This window comes from Topomyia yanbarensis, chromosome 3, assembly GCF_030247195.1.
Source record: "Topomyia yanbarensis strain Yona2022 chromosome 3, ASM3024719v1, whole genome shotgun sequence".
Taxonomy (NCBI): domain Eukaryota; kingdom Metazoa; phylum Arthropoda; class Insecta; order Diptera; family Culicidae; genus Topomyia; species Topomyia yanbarensis.
The window spans coordinates 34,021,245-34,048,278 of NC_080672.1; the positions used below are offsets into that span (position 1 = coordinate 34,021,245).

The 27,034-nt window shown below is 38.1% G+C and overlaps 1 protein-coding gene across 4 annotated transcripts in view; it reads right to left on the minus strand.

Moving 5' to 3' along the window:
• Positions 1–27: 27 nt before the first annotated feature.
• Positions 28–27,034, minus strand: part of LOC131688989 (nephrin) — an 837,157-nt gene continuing 810,150 nt past the window's right edge. For 2 of the 4 annotated variants that reach the window (XM_058973699.1, XM_058973700.1), the window contains 5 exons: positions 23,948–24,091; positions 14,095–14,240; positions 13,890–14,004; positions 13,635–13,810; positions 28–13,562 (listed from right to left, as the gene is read on the minus strand). In XM_058973699.1, the coding sequence (XP_058829682.1) occupies positions 13,008–13,562; positions 13,635–13,810; positions 13,890–14,004; positions 14,095–14,240; positions 23,948–24,091 (1,136 nt within the window). In that variant the 3' untranslated portion in view covers positions 28–13,007. Of the gene's footprint in view, positions 13,811–13,889; positions 14,005–14,094; positions 14,241–23,947; positions 24,092–27,034 lie in introns of all 4 variants that reach the window. The other 2 variants (XM_058973698.1, XM_058973697.1) reach the window with 2 other exon arrangements.

Genomic DNA, 27,034 nt, shown 5'->3' on the forward strand with positions numbered 1-27,034 from the left:
TAGGTTTAATGAAAATGCTACACTTGATTTAATTTGTAATTAAAAATAATTAAATTTATTAAAAATTATTTAATGTGTATATATTTGACAGAAAATTTGTTTTTTTTATCTTCGTATTCTTCGCGTTCGACTTTTTTCCTCCCATAAACTGCATTTTATCGTGTTATTTTCGGTTTTTACTTTCAAATCTGTGTACGAGCAGCCTTTTGCAGTCATGGGCAGTCCCTTTGCCTTGTCAGGGTTTTCACAGTTTAACCATTTTGCTTCATAGTTCACATTTTTCTTCCAGCTGCTCGTTTAAGTTTTTGAAACTATTTTTTTTTGTCTTTACCGTCGTTCTCTGTACACAATGCCTTCATTGTTTTTTTTTTGTTTTCTGCATCGGTTAGCTTGCATTATTTTTCTTCTGTTCATCAGTATGTGTGTGTTTGTGGACAAAACCAATAACGTAAAATTTTGCAACTGGATGAATGGATGGGTTGGGAAAACGACGGAACGGAAGGTTTCGCGGTTCGCTTACTCTTTTTACAATAACTTTGAATGGTGAGGAAAATGTATTTTTTTTAACTTCTCATCTAATTTGGCTCTGCGATTTCGTTTGATTGTAAAGTTTTTGTTTTCAGTGTGAGCAGAATATTGGATTGTTTGTTTTTTTCTCTTTGACTATCTAAGAAGATTTGATGAATTTGTTTGTCCATTCACAATATGATACAAGGGGTTGTTCAATTCGTTCCGTTTTAGGTCTAATCGAAGGGTTTATTCTATGTAACAGAATATTCGGGGCTGTTCAGGTGCTGTGCTTTCGTAATTGTGTCGTTTGATAATATGAGATCATCTTGAACAAAAGTAATTCGGGGGTCTAGGAGATAAATAAATTATTCGTTCGTTTGCTTCAATACATTGTTAGCTGGTTAAAATTAAAAACCTGCGAACTGGTCGCTTACTTATTAAGGAGTATTTTAGTACGGTTAAGCTCTCGGTTTGTCAGCAACTTAAATACAGAAAAAATATAGGTACGCCTTAGCATGTAGTGACTAAAAGTAGTACTAAATAACTTAACTTAAATGTTTGATTTCGCTGCACTTTTTTTTACACACAAATTTAAAACTGACAACATTTTGCAATGTTTTTTTCTCTTTGGCAAATAATTTGATGGAGAGGCTTTTGCGTTTGCGTTGATCGACCTTAAAACAACGTGCTATTTACAAACAATAACTATCTAAAACAAAGAGAGTGTTGGAGTGCCACTACATTAACCTGTACGATTTCTCTTCCCTCAGGCTGTTGCTCGACTGACAATTTGAGGTATTTTCATCTGAGTTTTCCGGTTTCGTAATTGAGAATCGAAATTGAAGTGTCCGCGTTGATTTTTTTTCTATGTTTGAATCAAAGACGGGCAGTTAGACGTTGGACTCGGATTACTTTTGCTTTGCTTCAATCTTTTCGATCGTTCTTTTGTTGTTATTTTTTTGGTTAATTAATTATTGTCTAAGAAGTTAAGAAATTCGCTAATTTATTTTATTGTAAATTCAACTGAATTGTTCATCTGTGTTGCTCAGGGGAGAGGGAAAGTTTTTAACTTTATGCTGCGGTTTATACTGATGAGAATCTGCCACGTTTTTGTTGCTGTGAATTTCCCTGATTTTTGCTTTAAAGTTTCCGCTCACTGCAGTTTTTTTTGTTTTCTTAGTTCCATTCGATCTGAATTAGTTTGAAAGTTGAAATAAAACATGCCATGCTTTCTCCCATTATAATACATGTATATAAATTTTGCTCTTCGTTCCCTCTTAAAAAACTTTTTGAAAGTAATTTTTATTATATTTATAGCTTTAATAATATAATACAAGAAATATTTACAGTTCTTATCCTCTCGTGTATGTGTGTATGTCTCTGCTCATATTTTCGCTATTCTGTTATTCCCTATCGATTTTCAAGATTTAAAAAATCAATTATCATACTTTAATGACTTTATCTATAAATAAAGACTTTTCTCTCGGCTTTTGGCCTATGATCGCTCTAACCTGTTTTTTTTTAAGATTCGAAAAATCTTCATTCTTTTCGTTTGTGGGCACTATATTTACAAGATTCGTTTCTTTATTTTTTTTGTTTCCTCCAGAATTCACTTGAGTGATTGATTTAAACTCGTTTTTAAACTTAATAATTGGCATAATGTGAGTTGTTTACTTTGCCCTCGCTGTTCCTTCGAGCACTTTCCGGCTCGTGGACTGGAATCACAACGATTTTATTTTGTTTTGTTCGGAATTTGACGGCCCCTTTCCGCGGTTCCTTTTCTTTTCATTTTTTACTTTTATCAACAAACAGACAGAGACAATTAGACACCTAAAATTGTTTATTTCACTCTTTGTTGTTTGGGTTTTCTTCGTTTGCTTGGTTTGGTTTGGTAAATGGAGATGACATGCATTGGTTTCCGCGGTTTCTTCCTCTATTTTGTAACATTAAAAATTGAGCTGAAAGTCTGTCTCTCTTGCCGAAAGGGGTTTCGTTTCATTTTTGTTTTTATGCTTTAGTTGAGATTCTCCTGCTTTAATTATGGAATCTAATTTGATTTCTGTTGTGCATTAAATTCAGATTTGATAAATTTCAATCTCTGGCTCTCTGGTTTACTTTTTTTATGCATTTTTCTGCCCGGTTCGTTCAAATTTAGATATATCTATTGCCTTCCATAAATAGGTTTGCTTTAACTACGTTTCGGCTCTGTCTTTTTCTTTGTTTCCATTCCCGTGCTAACTTTCCTTACCTTGTTATAAAACGTGATAACTAAGTTGTTTGAATCGATAACAGCCCGAAACGAGAGCTTAATCATAGAATCAATGCCGTCTGGAGTTCGAAGTTGGTTCGTGAGTGTGTTCAACAAGTTTGACTCAGGCTAATCAAAGGCGCTCTAGCTAACCATTTAAATGTCTGAAGTTCAAAATATATATTTCGCATTTTTCGATTTCCAAACTTGCGCAGCTATTTTCATACTCAACCGGATTTAACTAAATTGTCCCAGTTTCTCTTTAGAGTGTATTGTTTACATCCGCTCAGTTCAGAGATGCCAAGTGCACAGATTTATCTGTGTTTCACAGATTTTCAATATGCTGCACAGATTGCAAAAACTGCACAGATTTCCACAGTTTTCTTCTAGAATGCACAGATTTCTCAATTTTTTACCTTGCGCTTAAATTTTGACTCGCGCTAAAATAAAAAAAAAGGTCACCACAATTTGTTTTCAGCCAAATTTGGCACGTTTTCCGTGACACAGATAGACACAGATTTTTAAATGGGCCGCGCACAGATTTTTCAAAATATCACCTGGCATCCCTGGCTCAGTTGTGCAATTGTCAGTGAAATTCCGGTTGAGATGGAAGAAAAGCGGCAAGCCGTCCGCGAAATTATTTTGTTCATTCACATTGAAAAAAGTCTGTCGTGCAAAATACGCACACTTAGAGCCCACAATTTTATACTACCGCTCTCTCCTTAAGCCCAGAAGCATTTTGTTTACCACTCAATTCGTCGTATAAACGATTGTTTGCATCCGAATTCAAACGTCAAAATGGTATAATACCAACTCAGCTGAAAGCCTTAGGAAAAGGATAAATATACTTCATTAGACCGTCGCAAAGCTCGTTCAAAGTTTCTAGGAACGGATAACAGTAGACCACAAGCAAAGCAATGAGGTATATATATATATATATAGGTGTGGCAGAACACACGGTTTGCTAGTGTTGGCAACCAAAAATATGTAAACAATCCAGAAGCACAACGGGTCCACGTCGTAGCGTTGACACGATTCAATGGGAGCGGAACGACCGGTATGACGAAAGCAAGTCGATTTATTCTGTGATCACTCACACCACTCATGTAAGATTCATCTTACGAGTACCAAATTGCCCTCTTCGCCATACCTGTATATACGACATTGCAAGCACAGAGCTGGACGAAAACCTGGAACAACACGCAAAAAAAACAAGAGAACGCTGATTGCTCAGCGAAAGCGGAATCCGAACATTTCGATGCGTGACTTGGCCAAAAAATTTGATGTTTCCCAAAGTTTCGTCCGGAGGACCAAGAAACATTTTGAATTGAAAACCTAGAAGGTGCAGAACTTTCCAAATGAGTACGAATGCCGGTAGAGTGTTGCCAAAATGCGTGCTCGGAAACATTTCATTGAGGAAGATACCTACGGCAAGCGGATTTTAAGCAATTGCCGGGAGAGGAATATTTTACGGGTTAGGACAAGTTTGCTGGGGATGACCATTCGTGACCAAAAGCATCGTAAATGGCAAGATTCCCAAAGCTGAGTCCATCCAAAAACAGCATTTGCTATTTTAGAGACAGCACGATAAAAAAAACCGTTGTTTGGATTCGATTAGGCTTCATGCCACTACTCTAAATCCACGAAGGACCGATATGCGGCTAATTCTGTGGGTTTTGTGCCGAAACATACGAACACAGCAAATTGTTTTGAACTCTTGTTAGGAAAATAATTTTCGTTTACGCCTACAGATTAGGCAATCTTTAGGTTTTAGCTATGATACAACTCAATGTAATCGTAGAGACATCTTGTGGTGAAACAGAAGCAGTTAGCCCAGACAAACACTACTTGTAATCAGATATTATCACTCATTTTCTTATGTGCGCGTAGGATGATATTTCATGTGTTTAATCTATCGCAAATGTATCTTGTTGGTCGATTGTCAATACTGCGGCCGTACAAGTGTTATGTCATTCAAAATAAAGTGCTTTCGAGGATGTCAAGGAAATAGCTTTCAATCTACAGACTGATAGGCGGATAAGTGGATCTACTAGAGATCAACAGGTTATGGACCCAGGACCTTTGCCAGCGACTGCAACATCGGATGATGATATCGATAACAAATAAATTCAGTTATGGACTGCCAGTGGTCGGTATCAACGAGTTCGAGCCGGAGGAGCCAGCCGGAGACAATGGCGGTGGTCTACCAGTTTTGTCAGGACCAATCAACAGCGGCGGTACAACTCGACTCAGAATTGGACTGCCAGCTGGAGGCATACAAGGATTGCAAGCTGGAGGCGTATTGGCTGTAGGAGTGTTCAACGGCAATTAACGGAAGTTCGTTGCGTGGAGATTGAGACTGCAGCACCATTTCACCAGGATCATACTTATTCACACACTGGACCGTACACTTCTGGAGGAAAAATTCGCCAGGACAGACCGACATGAAACTGAACAGCAGGAACAGGTGCGTCGAGCGAAAAACATTCAATGATGTGAGGAAGATGCTGCTATGGTAGACGAAATATGCAGCACAATCTCCAACGAAATGACACTAAACATTATTAACTGCGATTATGCGAAGGAATGTGTGAACACGCTGGTTCATGCATTTCAACGAACAGGGACGCACGCGGCCATATCATTGCGTAGGCAACTGTTCACTCTGGGAGAGAAGCAGTTCGCAAACGCATCCGAACTTTTTAGCGAACACTCTCGACTTAGCCGCGAGCTCAAGGCAGCAGACCCACAAGTAAGCCAAATGGAAAATTTGCAGGCCTTATTAGAAGCAATATTGGAGAGATACAAACATGAGGTAGCAGTTATATTGATCTTGTCTCCAGATGAGCTGCTGCGCAAATGCATCACGGATATTTACCGCATGCTCGTGCACTATATATTAATAACAATGATAGGACTTCAGATGCAGCAATGCCAACGGACCTGGCCATGATAGCCGCGAAAGGAAACATCTAGTGTTTTGGATGCAGTCAAATCGGACACTATCGCAACCGATGTCCGCTCGATAAGCGTCTAAAATTCCAGCAAAGAAAAGAACTCTGCCCGTTCGAAACTAACAGACAGCTAGGCTAGAGCGAAATCTGTTTGTAGAAACCTGTAGAAGCTTTCGAATCGATATACGTTGAAAGTCAGTGACTCGATACTACCATCTGTTCGAATGTTCACAACACGTAGTTTGACAGTTCTATTCCGGTGACATAGAATCGATCGCTGCGCTACCTACAAACATATATTAAACATCTTTTAATCGCTTGTTTTATTTGAAATTGCGGTTCAAAGTACTTCTAGGCCCATAGCGTGCGATTGGCCTGATTGATCCTCTCCAAAGGCGCCCACCTTATGAGAGCGCTGAAATATTATAAAATATAAGTGGATTGTCATAAAATAAATCAGAATAGGTACGCTATTTTGCAGGTACACGCAAAATTATTGTTTAAAATTCGAACTGAAAATAAAGCCAAAGGAGCGAATAGATTCCACCAATGATACTAGCAGATCACGCCACGGCCCTGTCAGCACAAGTCTTATTCACAATAAATGGTGTTCTTTTAGTATATATAAAGTGGATAGAATAATAAATAATGAACGTGTTCGAGCACGACACGAAAATTTCAATGACAAAGAAAAATATCTAAAATTATTACAAAATTCATCGCTTACATCGCTCACATAAATGGGCCAGACCACATTTATGAGCAGGAAGGTAAACCACCTCCAAGCTGTAGCAAAGATCTTGGAGTAAGCTAGACTGATTACTGTAGAGAAAACAGCTCCATGCCGTACCATGAGAATTAAAGTCTCCTCGGTGACAGGTTTCTAGTACCGACCTTTTTTGGTGAAAAAACTAAAAAACACCAGAGCGACACTTTTATTTGTAAGCTTTTTGTGCTTCAATCTAGCTTCTAATCTAGCCCGGAGTAAAAGCAAAAAAACACTCTGTCATAGCTATCAATAAACTAAGCAATCAATTTCTACTGCTTTGTTGCTTATCCACTGAACAAACAATACAGTATCATTCCTCCGGCTGAACAGTGAAGTCAGAAAACCACAGAAGTGAAACGATAATTACCATTGCGATTGACTTCAAATAAATTCGTATTGAACCAAATGTGCGCTTGGTGGAACAGTTACCAAAGGTGATAACGACGTCAATCCTCACATGAGTGTAATGTGGCACTGCCAATGTTCACAGAAGATTAATCGAGGCTGGAAGCATCAATGTGCACAATCTCATGCAACAAAACATCGAATACAACAACGTCTGAGCCAAGATTCCCGTGTATATGGATGATGATGAAATCATGGAACGTAGATTTGCATCGCACACTAACTTGGAGTTCCTTAAAGCTTTTTCCCATGTACTTCCAACAGTTGATGTTGTGGGAATCCAGATTACGAAACATATTCCTTCTTACCTGACTTTGGATGCAAATCACATACAGATAATCAAACAACTCAAATCACAAACTCAGGTCAGATCCCTACGTGCCCTACTTAGATCGAGGTTAGGTATTAAGTCGGTGTTCGTTCTTTTATAGATAAATATTTAAAACCAAAATGGATATAGGTGGGACTTGGGCCCGAAACATATCGATTCAGCATACAGCGAATTATGGGAAACAACCCGAATGTCGCTTACGGGAATGGGAGAATGGGTCGATATTCCCTAGTGTCAGGAGGGGTTCCGCAATAGTTGACGCTGTCGAACCTAGATCCGACCAGTCACTTGAAATTTTTGGTGTACCTGGAAACACTTTCTAGTGCTCAGACGATAAGTAGATAAGTTTCTACTTATCGTCTGATCTCAAATTTGTAACAACAGTGTCTCTTCCGCTTTGTGTCGGCGCTTCCTCGAGCTGTTATATTTGGCAGCCCTCATGGGAAAAATTTTAGCCTTTACATGGAATCTCATTTCACAATCCAACCAGAATGAAATAACAGAATGCAATTTAAGATTCATATTGTGTTGGTCTCGTTAGTAGTTAAAATAACAGAAAATTATAACAGGTATCAACACGAAATGTAGCCTTGATAAGTTTTGTTATGATCTCCTGATCGGGAAGGATATCGACAAAGTCACACTCTTCCAAATCCAAGAGTGCTTAACGATTTGTCGTTGGTGTTGTTTTCTTTAGCAATTTTGCAAAATAGTGCTCGGAGCATTTTTAAGGGAACGATTCAGATTCGCGTGTCTTGGGAATGGATCATGGGGATTCTCTCCACAATACGTACATTTTTTCAGCATTTCCAATGACGAATCTTATCAAACAAGACGTAATTATCCGAAAGGAGAAAAATCCACAAAACCCTCATGCTCATGGTGTGTGACTTATACGTTTGAAATGGATTCAACCCATGAAATGGGTATGGATTTTGATAGGCCTTTTCAAGGAGCTATGCGGTGTTTGCATGCATAAGAATTTGCTCGGGTAGGCAAAGCGGTTCCATTGAAGGTACGAGTTTGAAGTGACATACAAATTAGTCCCATCCAGTGCTATCGCCCTCCAAAATGTTCACTCGTTCGAGCATTGTGTTCTTGAAACAGCCAACAGCCGTGCTTCAGTAGATCCAAACATCCCAAGTCGCATTTCTAGTTTTATAGCACACTCCAAGTACATTATTAGTTTTAAGAAGGGTTTCATGAGCATCATAAAACCTCAGTTGTTACTAGAGATGACAAGTTCACCGTCGATCTCAACTTTGTGGGCGGACATGTAAACGTGATAGGCCTTTATAAAATATTTGTACCCGGTAATATCATTTTCGTAATTTTGACAGGATATCACAACTCGAAGCTTATCTGGACCAACTTTCGAGATATTTTTAAACATTTGAAGGATAGTGTTAAGCATTCGCGGAAAGAGGCAAAAATTGCGGGGGATACAAAAAAATTGAAAGACGAAACAGAGGATGGAAAGACTGAACGCTACTGATTTTCTTAGGGTACAACACATGATTTCCCGTCTGTCTACTACCAGAACGTTCATGAAATGAGAATAAAAACGTAGCTCTCCTCTGAAACTTGGCTACACGATGATACAATAAACTTGCAACTTTTCTACCAGTGCTCTAGATCGCGGAGGTGGTGTTCTTATTGCGATATAGAAAAATCTAACAGTAATGGATGTAAATGTTTGGAACAGGTCGTCAGCGTTTCATTGCCAGTTCTGGACAAAGTTGACAGACGACTTTAAATGCTACATGCCTGAAAATGCAAAATTGGAAAATGAGATGGCAATCACAGAATCTTCTGATTGCTTGTGAATTTGTATCAAATATGTTCTCTTAGCACTTGTAAAACTTGTAAAAAATACTTGACCACTTCGAACTTGATGTTGCACACAAGTTTTCTAGTTCCAGTTATCGAGAACTGTCAACAAGTAGATGCAATATATTTTGATTTTGCGAAAGCATTCGACAAAGCGACTAGGATTTCCGGCATGGCTAACCAGATGGCTGCAATCTTACTTCTGCGAACGATCCGATTTTGTTAGAATTGGCACCACACACGCACAACCGTATTTGAAACGTCCACTGGTTACCCGCAAGGAAGTCACCTAGGGCCTCTTATCTTGCTCTTATTCATCAACGATCTCTGCACCAAGTCTGGAAAACTACTCCAAGCTTGTGATCAGAAAATCTTTCGTTCAGTTACCTCAGAACTTGACTCTGCGGTTATAACCAAAACAGAGAAGTGGTGTTAGCAGTATAGCTTACAAATTAACATTGATAAATATAAGCTGATCTATTTTACGCGTTAGACAATTCTAAGGCGTTGCGAATATACTTTCCCAGCTAGTGCCACTGGAAGGGCAGGTTCTATCCGCAACATGAGAGTGGCATTCGACAGAACACTTGGTTTCACCGACCACATTACAACAAAATTTGGCTATTTCAAATGGAATACTGCTGATTTTGTGGATTTCTACGCACTGAAATCTGCATAAAGGCTGATACGTTAAACAAATGGACTACTTCGACTTGGCGATTTTTTTTCATCGTGCATTAAAAAATCTGCACACCCTTCATTTTGATAGTGTATGCGTAGGATAATACCTACTGTTTCATTTTAACCTTTGATGTTCAGTTGTGAAATGGTGAAGGAAGAGGAGCAAAATTCTGCTTGCGTATCACGAAAATCCAAATTATTCGCAGGCTATGCTGGCGAAATTATTCAATGTGGCCAAATCAACTGTCACCAATGTAATAAAAATATTCGGAAAACGTTTGTTGACGGCCAGGGCCAGGAAGGCTAAATCGGAACGAAATCAAAAGCCCGAAGGCATCATAACGGCAAAAAGAATGGCCGACTGTTTCAAGCGGAACCCCTACCTCGCCGTTCAAGATGTCGCAAGCCGGCTAAGAATGGCACCTACAAACGTACATCGAGCAAGAAACGAGCTGGACTACCGACTTACAAAAAAGTGGTGAGTCTAAATCGTGACGATAAGCAAAACAAGTCGGTCAGAGAACGATCGCGGGAGCTTTACATTAAGATGCTGATGGAATTTGATTGCGTGGTACAGGATGATGAATCCTACGTCAAGGCAAACTAGAGGACTGGACAGGAATATTATACGTCGACTGAAAGATTGCAGAGAGTTTCAAACACATGAACCTGATCGCAAAGAAATATGTTGTATGGCAGGCCATCCGTTCCGGTGGCTTGAAGAGCAACATTTACATCGCAACTGGGACCACCAACCAGGAAATTTATGTACAGGAGGGCCTCGAAAACGTCTGTTGCCATCTGTTCAGTTCTGTTTTGGTAGGATTTGATATCTTGCTGTTACAGGGAAAACATCGTGGAACTTCCAGGTGGTGTCCAAGGCATGAACCCTTCCGATGTACCAAAGATCCGCACAAAAGAAAAATATTGGTGAATCGTCAAGCGAAACCTCCGGAAGACGCGAATGACGGTTGTCAACGAAGTGAAGTTAAAGGTAAACTGACGTTCTGCGGCGAGGAAAATGGCCAAGGAGGCCGTGTAAAACATGCTGCAAGAAGTTAAACGAAAGGCTTCGCATCGCGATGTGGCTAAAAAGTGGAATCTTCTAAAAGTAACATCCAGTGTGCTGTCAGTAACATGCGAATCCCAAACGTAGAACAAAACAACCCGCATCAAGCAAACCATGACCCCGACAGTTATATTATATGTGCAAAAAATTGGCGTCATCCTAGATGATTCATCGCACGTAAAATTTATTTTAATGATTCTTCCAAATGAGCCTTAACACAGCACTTTCAATAGCCGAAGCATTGACGATGCTGAGAAAGCGATGGTTTGGCAAGCCATTTGTGATTCCAGATTACTGTTAAAATCACAAATTACAAAAGAGATAATGGAAACATAGAATCGGCGGTTGTTGCCCCTGATCCGCAAACATGACGCACCCGCACTGTTCATGCCGGATGTGGCATTAGTGCATTATTCCAAGAGCACGGTGAACCGGTATAAAGTCAACGGGTTCAATTTATTCCTAAAGAGAAGAATGCACCAAACTGTTCTAAAAACTAGGCCGATCGATACTTTCAGAGGCCTCGTCAAAGCGTATCCACAATTGTCAGCAAGGAATCGGTACTGATGCTAACTGGCAGCGTAAGACCAAAGCTCGAAGTTGACATATTAAACTGTGAGAGGATACCATAGCAAGTTAAATAAAAATTTGCTCAAATTAGAGGTTATATTGCCTTTTTTAGTACGTGCTTGGACATTTTGGGATACCCTAAACCAAAAAAAACCAAATCTGAATGTGCGTAAAAGAAACTTATGCTACTATACTACCCATAATCGCAAGTCAGTCTCAACGGCCCATAATCGCAAGTCAGTCTCATGTTCTATGGGATTCCCTATCTACATGGGACTGACTTGCGATTATGGGCAGTCAATATACTGGATGAAACATTAGTTGACAGCTACAAAGTGGGATCTCTAAATAGAGTGTAAACAAGAAGAAGAGATGTGTCCAAAGAAGTAAGAATTACACGTATCCATAATACTGTCGCTAGAAGTATAACTGTCCCATGTGCTATGGGAATCCCTATACACATGGGACAATTATGCTTCTAGCGGTAGAATAGGAATACTTATGATTTCTGGGATGTGTATTTTTGGCCAGAAGCTTACTAGAGGTTCTTCAGCAAAGTCCATTTATCATTTCATGCGTCAAAAAGTGAAGAAACAATTGAACTACCTATATTTGACGTTAGCCACATCGGAAAAGAGCAAATGGTTTTATGGCCCGACCTATGAAACTAAATAGTTGTCTATAAGATCATTCGTAGCTAAGTGTTTCAAAAAGACAGCGCATCTATTCAGGAGACTCTACATCATGATCGGTATACTGAGACGATAATTATTAACCTTGTGAGCAATTACGGCCCTCCGCCTATGTTCCACATTATCCACCCATCTTTTCGCAAGACACTTATTTTGGGCATTACATAGTTTTATCCCTACATGCAGTCAGTAATACTAAAATTTGCCATCCACAAAAGCTGCTATAAATCCACAAAAACTACATCTAGACACCTTCATGAACCAACTTCAAAGCATCAACCATCAACGGATCATTATTCGTAGGTAAACGTACGTATGTGAAAATCTACTTATTGAAAAACTTAAAAACAAATCACTTAACTGAGAAGACTGATTAAATTTCACGCTTCGTTCACACGCCTTAAAAACGGGCACTCCGGGTTCAACGACTGGACTACCCAGGCCCCCTCTCCTGGTTTGTTGTATAACGTAAACTATTCAACATGGTTTTCCACTTCAGCATCGCCATCATCATCATCATCATTATCACTCACTCTATCACACTTTCCCGTAACTCGCTCGTTTAAAACTCAACAATTTAATTGTCATTAATAATTACTTTAAGGTTAAAAAGATTGTTTTAATAGAATTATCTTTGTCTTAATTCTCTTTGTGTTTCTGTTCTCGACTTCTTCTGCTACTGCTCGGGCAGCATTCCCCTTCCCGCTACGGCTTCTCATCGAATCCTGATCGGTTCCAGGGAAAAAACCCCAACCCGTCTCCACCTTCCCCCATCTTTATCCTGTACAGTTATCTTTCGTTTGTTAGAATTTTCTGTTTCCACCATGCGTCTCCTCATTCTACCACATCGGTCTTCCGGTACCCCTTCCCGGCTAATCTCCTACCCCGGCCCTCTTCACCCCTGCGATCTAGACTTTCTAATCTACTAATTATTATCTTAATAATTGCCTACACTAGATGACCGTCGGCGTCCGTATAGCCGAGCGATGCATTGAACGAACTCAGATTCGTACTGCTCGGATCGTACGATCCGATGAGCAAATTGTTACCTAAACTACTGCCCCCGGGCACCAGGGATCCTCCGCCAACCGAGACTAACCCCGGACCCATCGGTACGGGTGATGGGTTCTGAACGCCCAGCATCTGCAGCCCACCGCCGATGCTGTTTAGATGGTTCAAACCGATCTGTTGCTGATTGGACTGCTGCTGTTGCTGTTGTTGTTGCTGCTGTTGTTGCTGTTGCTGTTGGTTGCGCTTGTTCGGGTCTTTCAGAATGCCCTGCGGTTGTTTGGGCGTCGATTGAGACACTTGCGAAATGTTCATCAATCCCCCGGAAGAGGCGGAACTGTCGTGCAGAGATTTCACTGTGTGCTGTGTGTGGTGCGTCACGTCCGGTGGTGGGACCATTGCACGGGTACCTCTCCGCAGGGTTCCGTTCGTGTTGGCTGGCAACGCCGGTATCACTGGCAGTGGTGGTGTGGAGAATTCCATCGGAGGGTAGTCCTGTTTGCGGAGTGGGGAAATGTTTGTATTAGCTTTTTGGTGATTTAGTGTTTTTTGGGGAAAAGAACGCACCATAGGCGGATAGGATAGGTAACGGTCGCTGTTCATGTTGTAATAGGATCCGTCGAGTGGTGGCCCAGGAGATGGTGCGGTGACATAGTTGCTCTTGCCGAGCAGCTGATCATCGCGGCTTCGCTGCTCGTACGGCACATTGTTGTGTCGAGGATGGGGCAACGTTCGTGTGTGAGCTGTAATGCAATGAGAAAAGGGGAAAATCGTTTAGTGCGCATGTTTCGAAATTAATGCGCGCCAAGCCAAGACACCAACCTGCATTGATATTGTTTGGATAGTGGGGCAATGTGCCATCCTTCTGGTAGCGTGGTGGCGGCATATCCGTGTTTTCCACCAGATACGTGGAGGCAGCTTTTTTACGAGTTTCATCCTGCCGGAAGGAAAAGATGGCGTTAGTTGAAAGCTGTTGTTGTTACGAGGAGGAGCTTTCGGTTTTCGCTTAGTGTTTCAAATCACTTACCATGTAGTCCGGCTGGCTGCCGTCATTTGAATAGGAGTCGCTCTTTTCCGACACGCTGGACAGTGTTTCGCCTGTAACGGTGTCATTGTATGAACTTGGGGCGTACATTTCAATGGTGGCGGATTTGCTATTTTGATTGGATGAATCTGAGTTGGTTGAGAAGATAGGGAAAGAAGAAGCGATGTGAGAAAATTGCAACGATTTTTGAACAAGATTTTTTTTTAAATTGCGCCGTTCAATCCCACTCATGATTTGCTCCTGTGAAGTGTCTACATTGTTATCAGATTGGTATATCGTATGAATCTTTCAATATTTTTGTATTTTTCTTTGATAAAAAGAGGTAAATGTTTAAATTTTACCGAGTCTCAGAGTCACGATTTTAGTTCGCCTATACAACTATACAAGACTGCAACCTTATTATATAAGATCTCCGACACACTTCTTTTACGTATTCGGAAGGGCTGTCGGAGAAACAGAGTTTGTTTTGATTAATGTTGTGGCTAATAGTTTTTTAGTTATAAAACTCCGATATTCTTGATCCCTGTAAAAAAGGGTACCCACGATTTACATTATTAATTCCTCTATTTTCCGTTTCCTGCAAAAAATGTATTATTTTGGATGGTCCCTATTGAACACCAGCTATTCAGTTGAACTAAATTTTGCGTGATTTTAAAGATGTATGGAAAAATAACACAAATCAAAAGGGGGACAAAAGTAACTCACATGCTCTCATAGATCATTTCATGTTCTTCTCAATCAGGTATTTTTGGTCAGATGATGTTAATGTAAGAAGATATTTAATTTAACTTTCCATTTCATTTCCATTCCTTTAAAGAACTTGAAGATTATTTTTGGACACATGAGTTGTTCATATATACCAAGTATCAAATAGTTTTCGTTTCAAAGTTATGAGAACTTTAACATAAAAAATTAAACTTGTTCAAATATCATTATCTTCGATTGGGGTATTTAACATTAAATACTGTTTCTGCCATATAGTATTTCATATTTTGTAGTACACATCACCAACAAATGGTTAGTACGATATTTTTTATACTTTCGATATCTACTCAAAAAATAGTTTATTGTTAGTAAAAACAATATATTACTTGCTAACGAATAAAGGTAAAATTTCAGTATATTGAGACTAACTGTTCTCCTACAAAAATATTAGAAAGTATTTCTAAAGTCATCTTAACAAAACATCAGGAGTGCATCAACCTATTAAACCTTTTTTAGGAAACGCCCTATTGTTTGATAAATTTCTTGTAGAATGAAATGTATGACAGATGGAGCTTATGTTTCCAGCAGGCTTTTCTAAAAATTTTCGTTCTACAACTTCACTGAAAGTAGTATGACGCTATCAAGAATGATTAAAAAGTTGACTTTTTGATCTTGTTAAAATTAGAATCACCTTAATTGTCGTTTTAACAAAAATAACAGGCTGACAAATTACGATAACTTTCGCAAAGACATAATAAGGTTAAGTTGTTTAGTTTTAGTAGAAACTTAAAATTCTCGCTTGATTTGCATTCTGTACCATTGTGCAATGCAAAGAAGGCTCCATCATCATCATCATCTGATGATGATAACGAGGATCATGATTTTTGCATCATTTGTAAAAAGCTGTTACCTATTCGGTTGACCACCTGAAACACAATCTAATTATGTGTTATACTATTTTTTTTCATTTTCAGGTTTTTTTCCCCTTCCCCCTTCACAACCGGAAAAAAATTTTGTTTGGAAAAATTAAGCACTTTATAAAAATGATATCTTTTATAGTTTATTGATAAAATCAAACTAATTCTCTTGCCAGTAGTTGGTTAACGCCTTTAACTTTCCGTTGATAACATGCAGCCATATAAATGTTAACATGGTAAATATGTTATGGCTGAAATAGGAACCCGGTTCACAACCGATTCAATTGTCCTATATATTCATTTCGTTAAATGTCTAATTCTCGACAAGCATATGATTAGGGCGCATAAACCAACTTTCAAAATTCTTCACTTTGACAGGAAATTCTGGACCAAATAGACTAGAATAACAAAGAGACGCCATGTTTCGTTTGGAATTTCAATTCAACTGTCAACGTCATTCCAAACGCATTGTGTTTAAGGAAGTATTGTTATCCAATCCATTAAAATTACTAAACGTTTTAAGGATAAACGATGCATCCTCAAACCAAATTACAATACCATCGTGCTTAGAAACGCTAACGAGAAAATGGCTTGGTTAGATGGGAGGACGAAATTCAGCAAGAGGGTTACGAATATCAAATGATGCAAACATTTACAATGAAAGTCGTTCCGTTATTATTCTGAATCAGCAAAACAAATCAAAGCTCTTCACTCACAAACTCACAAGACAGGAACTTATGTACAAGACTTCAACCACGCCTCTTTTTGTTGTGGATCCGCTTGCAATCGAAAAAATCGCAATTGTTCTTGTGTTAATGTGGTTTTGCTGCTGCGAAATTCCTTTCCAGATAAAACCATACAGGGTGTTTGGTTCATGGTTAAGAACCTCTCGGGGGGTGATAGACTGTCATATTTGGAGAAAAAAATTGTTCTACACATACCATCAAATCTCAACCGATACAGAGTTATTGAACTTTTTGTGTAAAAAACTTATTTGTCTTAAAATACCTCTAACTTTAAAAGTATACTTTGTATTTTAAATATTTTAGTTCCATTCGAAAGGTGAGAAAATTTTCTATTCAATGGTGCTCTCATATCTTTTAGTTAATTAGTTTTAGTTACCTTTTAGCTGTAAAGTAGTTAAAAGTTAGTGTTTTTAAGGAGGTTTTTGCTAATTTTCTCGAAATAATGAAGTATGATTATAGCAATATCCATTATCCAAAAGTTGGGTTTTAGGACGATTCATAATTTGTTCTTGGACGACATATTCCTATCTCTTCTCATTTCTTTGTAATTTCATTACTATACTTTTCCTGTAACCGACTTGCAAGTGCTTAAAAGGCTCTAATCTGAAAAATATGCTTTATATCGTTATTTACAAGATTTTGTTGGAAAGCTGAGAAAATGTCCTATCAGTGTATGTACAAATATCTTTTAGTTAAGTGTACTAAATGATTAATTTCTAACGAAATAACTCAAAATTTGTGTTTTTTGGAGTTTTTTAATTTTCTAATTATTAATCGACAAAATTTATCGTTACTATTGTTCATTTGATGCCCCTTAATGTTCTCTATAACTTTTTATTTGACACTTTGTCTATATCTCTTTTCATTTTGCTGCTATTTAATAGTTAACACAGCATGACCTCGCCACAAATGTAGTGGATTCGAAATCGTTATTTTTGCATATGAAACGATGTGATAAAGACGATTTTGCGTCGAAACCAAAAGAGATAATTCAATGGAGTCAAAGAAAGAACTGTAGAACTTGCTGAGATGCATTATTTCCATGATAATAATGGTGATGTTTATTATTTACTATTTTAAGAAAATTAACGAAAATGCTAATAATAGCACTAACTTTAAACTAATTTACTTCTAAAAGAATACTAAATTCACTTCACTTAAAGGTATTAATACATTTTTCTCTGTAAAATTTTCCTGGCTTTCGAATAAAAAGAAAAAAGTACAATAAGTGCCATACTTTTTCAATTAGAGTTGGTATTAGTGAAAATAAGATAAAAATATCCAAGTTGAATAACCCAAACTCATGAAAATAAGAAAAGGTAAGTGCATCATGTCAAAGAACGAATTATGCAGCTCTTCAAGACTAACAATCTGGATTATTAAAATGATGAGGTTAACTATTAGAATTTTCAAGAAATGAACGAAAAATTGTTTAATTTTCACTAAATTACTTTGAAAAGGCTAATTAAACTCATTAGCTGAAACATGTGAGGGCATCACTCAATGCGAAATTTTCTCACCTTCCCAGTGGACCTAAAATATTTGAAATACAAGGTATACTTTTTTAGTTAGAGGTACTTTAAGACAAATAAGTTTTTTACATATTAAGTTCAATAACTCTGTAACGGTTGAGATTTGATGGTATGTGCAGAACAATTTTTTTCTCCAAATATGACAGCCCCTGAGAGGTTCTTAACCATGAACCAAACACCCTGTATACTAGCTGGTCGAGAAACTCAGATTACAGAATTGGCAGTAGATTTTTATTTTGGCTAGAAGAAACAAACGGAATATCAACAAACAAGTTTTGTGAGGCTTGCACATTTGCAGTGTTGCTTGTGACCCGGAACTTGATTGCTAGTTGAATTGTTTTCACTGAATGGCGTCTCGTTGTTATTCTAGTCTCTTTCGTATACACCTGAGACGAGACATACGAATAGCAAAGAATCGAACGTCAAATGCAGCTAGGGGGCATATTGTATATAAAGATATGGCGAAGATGGCACGTTGGTATTCGTAAGATGAATCTTACATAAGTGGTGTGAGTGATCACAGAATAAATCGACTTGCTTTCGTCATAGAGTACTTGACAATCTGTAACTGTATTAGTGTGTTCAACGATTTGTTTTCCTCCACCTGTCATAAGTGGAGGAAACCAAATCAAAAATAGCTTTTCGGTCGGATTATTTTCATTATGGAGCATGGCCAACCGGTATTGTACGTGTCCGTAATAAGTTTTACAGTGTCATAGAGCATTTCAACACCATTATAAATACTTTAGGCGAGCTATTTCAAATGTTCAAATTGGCTGACAGTTTTATATATGGCAGCCGGAGGAAAACAAACCCCCAATTAGTGTGTGAGAAATGATTTGCATAGAACGCTATACCGGTCGTTCCGCTCCCATTGAATCGTGTGAACGCTATGACGTCGACCCGTAGTGCTTCTGGATTGTATATTTTTGATTGCCAACACTAGCAAACCGTGTGTTCTGCCACACCTATATATATATATATATATATATATATATATATATATATATATATATATATATATATATATATATATATATATATATATATATATATATATATATATATATATATATATATATATATATATATATATATATATATATATATATATATATATATATATATATATATATATATATATATATATATATATATATATATATATATATATATATATATATATATATATATATCTCATTGGCAAGGGGGTACTGTCAAATGCAGCCAGTACACGGTAAAATAAAAGAACCTCCAGAATAAGTTCTTTTAACTTACTTTTGAGTTGTGCGTCTCTTTCGCACTTATTAGTGTTGTCAAAAACAAAACGAGTGATTCGACTCAGTCGAGATCTTCCGTGGAGGAAGGTACTTTTGAGTTGTTTGGGGTATACTCAAAATTAGGTAAATTCAACTTAAATTTTAGTATTAAAAAACCTATCAATGAGTTGTAATTTTTGCGTTGGTTAAATGGAAACTACCTTCAACACGGTTTACATAATTTTACCTTTCTGCACGATACCTCGAGATTGAGTCAAAAGAAAAAAAATTAGGTAGTTTTTCGTTTGCGTGTACATTTGAATTATGTGAGGCAGAAAGAGAGGCTATGTGAGACGTTCTACAGAATGAACAGAAAAAATGAAAGATCTATCGACAAGCCCCGTTCCAGGTGTTTATCATAGATGATATAAAGATGCACGAAGAATGAAGCTAAATGTTCCAATCGAACCCAAAACAATGGTTCCAAACGAGAAATGTAAACAAATATGTTAGATTGAAATAAAAAGAAAAGTATATAATTATGTTTACATACGAAGAGTGTACACTTTATATACATGCATACTAAATATGATGCAAATAAAATACAAGTAAATTTATACGCATTAAAAGTTACGAAGCACATATAGACTATTTTTCTCCTAATATTTTAACATTTGTCATAAATATCAATTTTGAATGGCATCAGCAAAGAGCCAACTTTGCGGCATTTTTGGAACGAGCTTGTCGAGTAGAAGATGAAAACGGATGTTTAGCGCCATTCCAAGATGGCAACTTCCAATTGAGCGAAATTCTCTATAACCGTGGTTATAAGGATATTTTTAAAATTGGCTTGACGAGCAGATCGAAACCGATGAGTGACGTCGTTTTGAAGGCCAGGATATCCAGGAATAAAAAACAGATAGATTCAATCAGTCACAACATTTTAGTCGCAACAGCGTTACGAACTCGCATGAACGGAACGAATTCCTCGCATGAAAGTGAAATTAAGTGCCAATGAAAATGATGATGCGTTAAAATGAAGCGAAAGCAAAAACTGTCGCCTTAGCTATATCATTCTCAGTAAATTGAAATATTTTGTTGCCTAGTACGCTTGAATGTGATGTCTAGTATTTATACTAAGAGTACAGAGTGTACAGACCTAATGCAGTAATTCAAATTGGGTACAATTCAAAAACCTGTCATTTAAATTTAAAATAGAGTTGCCAATATCGAGTATTACATCTGAGTTTTGTTAAACGGGACAATCACATTCACTTTTGGAGAGTTTTAGCACTCAGTCGTCCATTAAACTTCTTCTACTATTTTTTTAAATAATTCATACCATTTTTTCATTTTTCATTTAACCACTTGAAACAGTGGTATCTAATTATATCTATTTCCAACAATAAAAATAATAAAATGAGTTTTACTGGTTGTCCAACAGATCTCACGCAAGCTCTTAACCATTGCACGTAGATACCTGTTAACGAAGCAGGGAAATATTTTTTTCTCGCCAACTGCGTATGGGGGGTCGTTCATATCTATCTCGCTATTGAACACTTCTGTTTCATAATCGTGGTTGCTGCCTTTATGTTCGCAAACATGCTTGCTTGTTGTCTTTATTATTGTGAACTTCCTCAATAATTGTGCTGGCTGTAGATCTTGAGATATTGGCGTAGCTTTTGCCGTTGTCAATATTTCCTGAACATGTGCCACATATTTGGTGATTGTTTGTGTTCAGCGGTAAATAAATCGTAATGTAACATTTTTTCACAGAACTGGAACGTACTAGTTTTCCTTTGATATGTGCGAAGAATACTATGTGTAATTGTACTATCTCATTATGTTTTATACTGCATTCCTCCCATATGTGATATGTATCTGTAAGTAAGCGGTATCCGATCTTGTAACCGAACATTGATTCTCTCACCGTCCATTTATATGATGATCTTAATTACAGCATTGTCACACACAACCATTAAAATTTAATGGCTTTAAATCATTCAAAACCAATGATTTCGCCTGATCCAATTTGTTGAACGCTATGAGCGGAGAATACCTGAGGTGGTAGAACTCAATAAAGGTGACTATCGTAAGTATAGCCTCCATTTTCACCTTCAGAAAATGTTCCTTATAACAAATACTCGGTCTTATGCGAATCACCACTAATCACAGTATTTGGCCGGTGCACCACTTCTTGCTTCTGCGACTCACTCATCTCGACAGATTACTAGGGCATACTATAGTAGAAGTTTCATTTGTTCTTCAGACAAGGAACACAATATAAAAGTAACTTTATTTGTCGTTCGCTCCACACCGGCTGGGACAGAAGCATAAACCACACTGAATTTCGTGACCATTGATTTTGGTTGTTGGAAACAGCAATCTTCTAACTTTATCTCAAACCAAACGAGCTACAAGCTAGTGTCGCTGATAATAATGTTTTTGAAATTTATTTTCAAAACATTTCGGGGGGGGGGGGGCTTTAGCCCCCTAGCTCCCCTCTAGCTACGTGCTTGACTGGTATAAACATCTGCATTGACTGTTTCAGCCTTGTTTAAACGGATCAGAGACGCTTTAATATTTATTTCACCAACACCTTCGGTTCGAGTTTGGATTTGTCGGCATGTTGAAACTTGGAAGAGTATCTCGTAAGCGACATTGAGGATCGTTATACTTCAATAGTTATTAAACTCAATTTTGTGGCCCTTCTTGTAGATAGGACAAATTAGGCCATCCAACCAATCCGAAGGCATTACTCCGATCACTCAGTGGATTGCTTCGTACTGCCGTTCACTCCAGAATTGTAGATGCTGGAATTCTGTCTTTCCCAACGGGTTTACAGTTTTCAACTCTCGAATAACCTTTCGTACTTCGTATAGCATGGGTGGATCCACGGCTTTTCAATAATTGCCAATCCTCATTCAGTTTATGCCTCCACTAAAATGTACCTACAATATCAAATCAAAGCGCTTCTCTACTGTAAATCTGTCGACAGATTCTCGCCCCAATACCGATGCCGGGATGATTTTTCCTCGCATGTTGTTGATTGTTTTATAAAATTTTCAAGTGTCGTATGCGGCAAAGCTTTCTTCTGCCTCAGTGAGATTCTCGTTTTCGCTGAACTCACGTTTGGTACACCGATAAAACTGGCTGCCTTCAGTTCGCCTTATCTATTCCTACTCTGAAGTGTAACCACTCCAAGCATTCGGCTTCTGACCTGGTTTTTCGTCCATTTGCTTTTTGGCAATTCGCGTCGAACCAGGCATTAGGCTGGAGCCCACGTGTGGTACCCAAATCTTCTGTTGCTGTTGTACTGTCCGCCTCAGAAACCTCCTTCCATGCTGCGTTCAGGTTCTCTTTTGTTGGGCAATCTTCGATCCGTTCGTCGAGCTTTCGAAGAAATTATTCCACAAAACCCTTCCGAATATTCTTCTGCGCAAAATAGGTGCGACAGATAGCCATGCATCTGGATGCAGCGAAATTGATCAACCTTAGGCCATTGTCGTTGGTGTTTTAGAGTGGAAGCTCGCTATTCCAATCACTGGACGAAAAAGTTCTGAATTGTGTGAATTTGTGTTCACGATGATGAGTATTACGTCATGGCTCTCTTCGTGATGCTCACAGAACTCATCATTCACATCATCGGGTTTGTCTTTGGTAGGTGCCTAGACGTCGATCTAGCTACATTTGAAGAACTAGCCCTTTATTCTGAACACTCAGATATGATCACTGGTTTCCATCCTTCGCTACTACTTACAAAGTACTACAACGTCCAATGAATGTTCGTCCTTCTCAACGTCAGTAGTAGATATGGTACCCGAGATTCCTGAAACCGGTTTTACTGCGTGGAATTATTGTTTTCCTGTATCGAACTATCTGAAGGGCTCCAAACTTCACCTTGACTTTAGGCGTATGGCGGCTTTCGAAGGCTTCAACAGGGTTCTGACACATCAAATGTCTAGTTTCCAATCAGATTCGGGTAAATATTGCCGGGCCCTTTGCCGATTATTCCTTTTTGTATCTTTACATATTTTTTGAAGTTATTTGGTTAATTATTCGGCACCCTTGCCAAGGCTGCTACAGTCTGCCGTCTTCGATATAGCAGTCGAGCCACTGCATTTTTTGCCGCAGCCACCCGTTTACGGACAGACGCTTTTTGTAGCTGCTCCATGAAGAAACATTCGCTCGTCGGTTTCAAATTACCTGCTAGCATGCGATAGAAGATCACACCGGGTTTGGTACTCTAAGGTTGGATTACTAAAGTTGCTCTTACCGATTCGAATTTTTTAAATTCTGTTAAGAACTGACGAATTCCCAGTGTTATGAGAATATTGATTTGCTGCGTAATATAATATGCGATTTACGTGAAATACAGCTCAGTGACATTGTTTTACCAAGAGCTGGGAAGCGATACACAATAATCTAATTGCAAGTAATGTAGCAAATAGTAAGATACATGTATCCATATGTTTGCGCTTCTTCGTAAACCAATCCTTTCGCCCAACTACTCGTTACACTATAACTTTTGTTTGACTGAAGCTGACCTCATTCAACAAAATCAAATATGTGCACCCCAAACAGAAGCAAACCAATCACTAACGAAGTAAACTGAAATAAAACTAAAAAAAAACAACAAACAAAACAAACGAACGAAAAACTATAACGCAATTTACCTTTGGATCGCTTCTTAATGATAAACCAGGCGACCAGGCCGGCATTCACCACCAGCAGGCAGAGACCGGCGAGAGCGATACAGAAAATGACAAAACTCGGAAGTTCTGCCTTTTCCGCCAGCTCCGAGGGCACTGGTTCCGGTCCTGGAACGTGAAAGCGCATACACAGATACGGAAACGTCGCACGGGTCGAAATAAATAAACATGAAAGTAAATAAGAGATAAATAAAATGAAAAATTCAATTAAAGTGAAAAGTTACTCCGGGAAAAGGAAAGTATCGAGATCGAGTGAGTGAGCGGGATGCTTGGGTGGGGGGTATCAGGTGATGGATGGTTGAAAGCCGGAAGTGATGAACGGAATGGCGCAAATGTCGAATGACCACGTAATGGGTGGAGGTGCGGTAGCGGTAAGTGATATGAGAAGCATCCTTCGGTTGCAGGACACGGTAGGAACTGAAGGTGAATTTCAGCAAACTAAAGACAGAAATTATTTTCGAAAGGAAAAGTTAATATAATTTTGTAAAAACTTAAACAGCAGGAAAACATGATCTAAAATAAATTGATTACAACTTTTCCCATAGAAATTCCACTGGTGCTTCAACGGAAGCACTCGATCGCTCTTGTAACTATTGATGGAAAAGTACGTGGATGGCCCTTCCGCGAGGTACGGAACGAAACGTCAAACAAAAAGTGAAAATTACTGCATGATGGGACAAAGCTTGCAAGTGCGAGAGAAGCACAAACGGTCAGAAGAAACAAACAAAAAAAAAACTGCACTCGAAGTGATGCTCCGAGCTCTCGGTGGCAAATAGTTTCCAATTAAATTTTCTCGGAATGTCAAAGTGTCTCGTACTGTTGTAGCTAGTGGCCGTGGCTTCTCTCGCTCGTTTACTGCTACAGTGCTGTGGTCGTATATAGTGGAAACGATCCATGCTGGTGCCATTTTCAGGCGGGCGTCGTCGTCGTCATCGTCCGGTACTTTCACAATTTCCACAATTTGTTCCTTTGCAGGAAGGAATGAACAAGTGCTGAGTAAGCAATGGCTCGGGATGTCAATAATATCGATGATGTTGGTTGGGAAGTAAACATGTTGGGTAGATGGTTAGGGGGAGGACGGATGCGAAGCTTCGTCGTCAATTTTACCAGGGGAAAAGAGGTCACGTCGAGGTATGAATAAATTAAGGAGTTAACATTAAATTGAATTGAATTGTGGCAGATATTCATCTATGTTGTTGACTGTCAATTATTGGCAATCCGCGGAGATGAATTATTGAGGTGATTTATTTGACTTTGGTGATGCTGATTTAAATAAATGGGGGAGTTCTTTACATCATTCGGGGGCCCTGAACATGAAAAAAGTTAAGGCAATATTGATGCCTATTCATATAGGAGTTTCAGTTGACTGGTGTTTGCGAACCAATGTAATAAATAATCTAAAATGTCTTGGAAGGAAAAATCTGTAATTCATAATACGTAGAATATGACATGCAGTGAACTAAGTAATATCATAACGATGAATCGAATATTCAAACATTTATACAGTCGAGAAACTCAATCCGAACCGGAATTTTTAAAAGAAACCATTGTCAGTAATTGGTTTACTTAAAAAACTACTCAGGTGCACAAAAAAGTCGATTTTTTATATTTTCCTAAAGGAAAAAAAGAATTAACCAATTTGCGCATAAGGACACAAGGCCTTACTTTAAAATATTGGATTTGAATGATTCGTGTTCCACTCGTCAGTAACTGACACCAACTTGCTGCCAGTTAGACGACATAACCAAACAGTTCACACAGCATGAGTGAACGGCTAAAGCAACTGGCTGGTACCGAGTGATGTTTCGGTTAGCCAAGCACAGGAGTTCTGCGTCGCTGACGAGAAGAGGAAAACGAGCAGTAATATCTGGAAAAAAATGTTTCGACCAAAAGAAGGCGCAGCCGAAGAATTTAAATTAATGCATTGCACTATATCGGCTATAAATTAGCACTAATATTAGATTTACTCCTGTCTTACTCCTTACTTACTGTCTGCTGCGAACCAATTCGGACGAATTAACGTGCTTGAATTTTGTATGGGATTTTTCGACAATTTACGTGGAGAAAGTACACCAGTTCGTATTTGCTCCGCTAGGTGACACTGTAAGCATTAGCAAAATCACTGCAAGCGAAAATAAGAAAGATAATTTTATTACCTACAGCTTTGTAGAAAACCAAAAATCAATCCACCATTGTTAGAAGTTATTATTTTTTAACGAAGCGATGTCTCATTCAATCATCATTAAGGGCACTATGTTGGTATCGGATACTGATGAGACGAATCGAAACGCAAACTTTTTAACTAACTAACACGACAATCAAGTTTAACTACACTTTTTTGATTACTGTACCCAAGCGGAAAGCGTCGCTTAAGCACGTGGGAGTTCTGCTAAACCTCAAACTTAGTTTCAAACGGCAGTCTAGTTTTCGATTTTTCGTTTTCAAATTTTTCGATTGATCGATTTTTCGACTTTTCGATTCTTCAAATCCTCGATTTTTCAATTTTTAGATTCCTCAACTTTTCGAATTTTAGGATCTTAGAATTTTTTATTTTTTTTGATATTTTGATTTTTGGATTTTTGGATTTTGATACTCAATTTCTCATTTTCCAATTTTTTGATTTTATGATTCATCAATCTGCTGATTCATCGATGTGTCAATTATTAGGTTTTTCAATTCCTCGATTTTTCGATTTTTCAATTATCGATTTATCATCGATTTATCGATTTATCATCGATTTATCGATTTATCATCGATTTATCATCGATTTATCGATTTATCATCGATTTATCGATTTATCATCGATTTATCGATTTATCATCGATTTATCGATTTATCATCGATTTATCGATTTATCATCGATTTATCGATTTATCATCGATTTATCGATTTATCATCGATTTATCGATTTATCATCGATTTATCGATTTATTATCGATTTATCGATTTATCATCGATTTATCGATTTATCATCGATTTATCGATTTATCGATTTATCATCGATTTATCGATTTATCATCGATTTATCGATTTATCATCGATTTATCGATT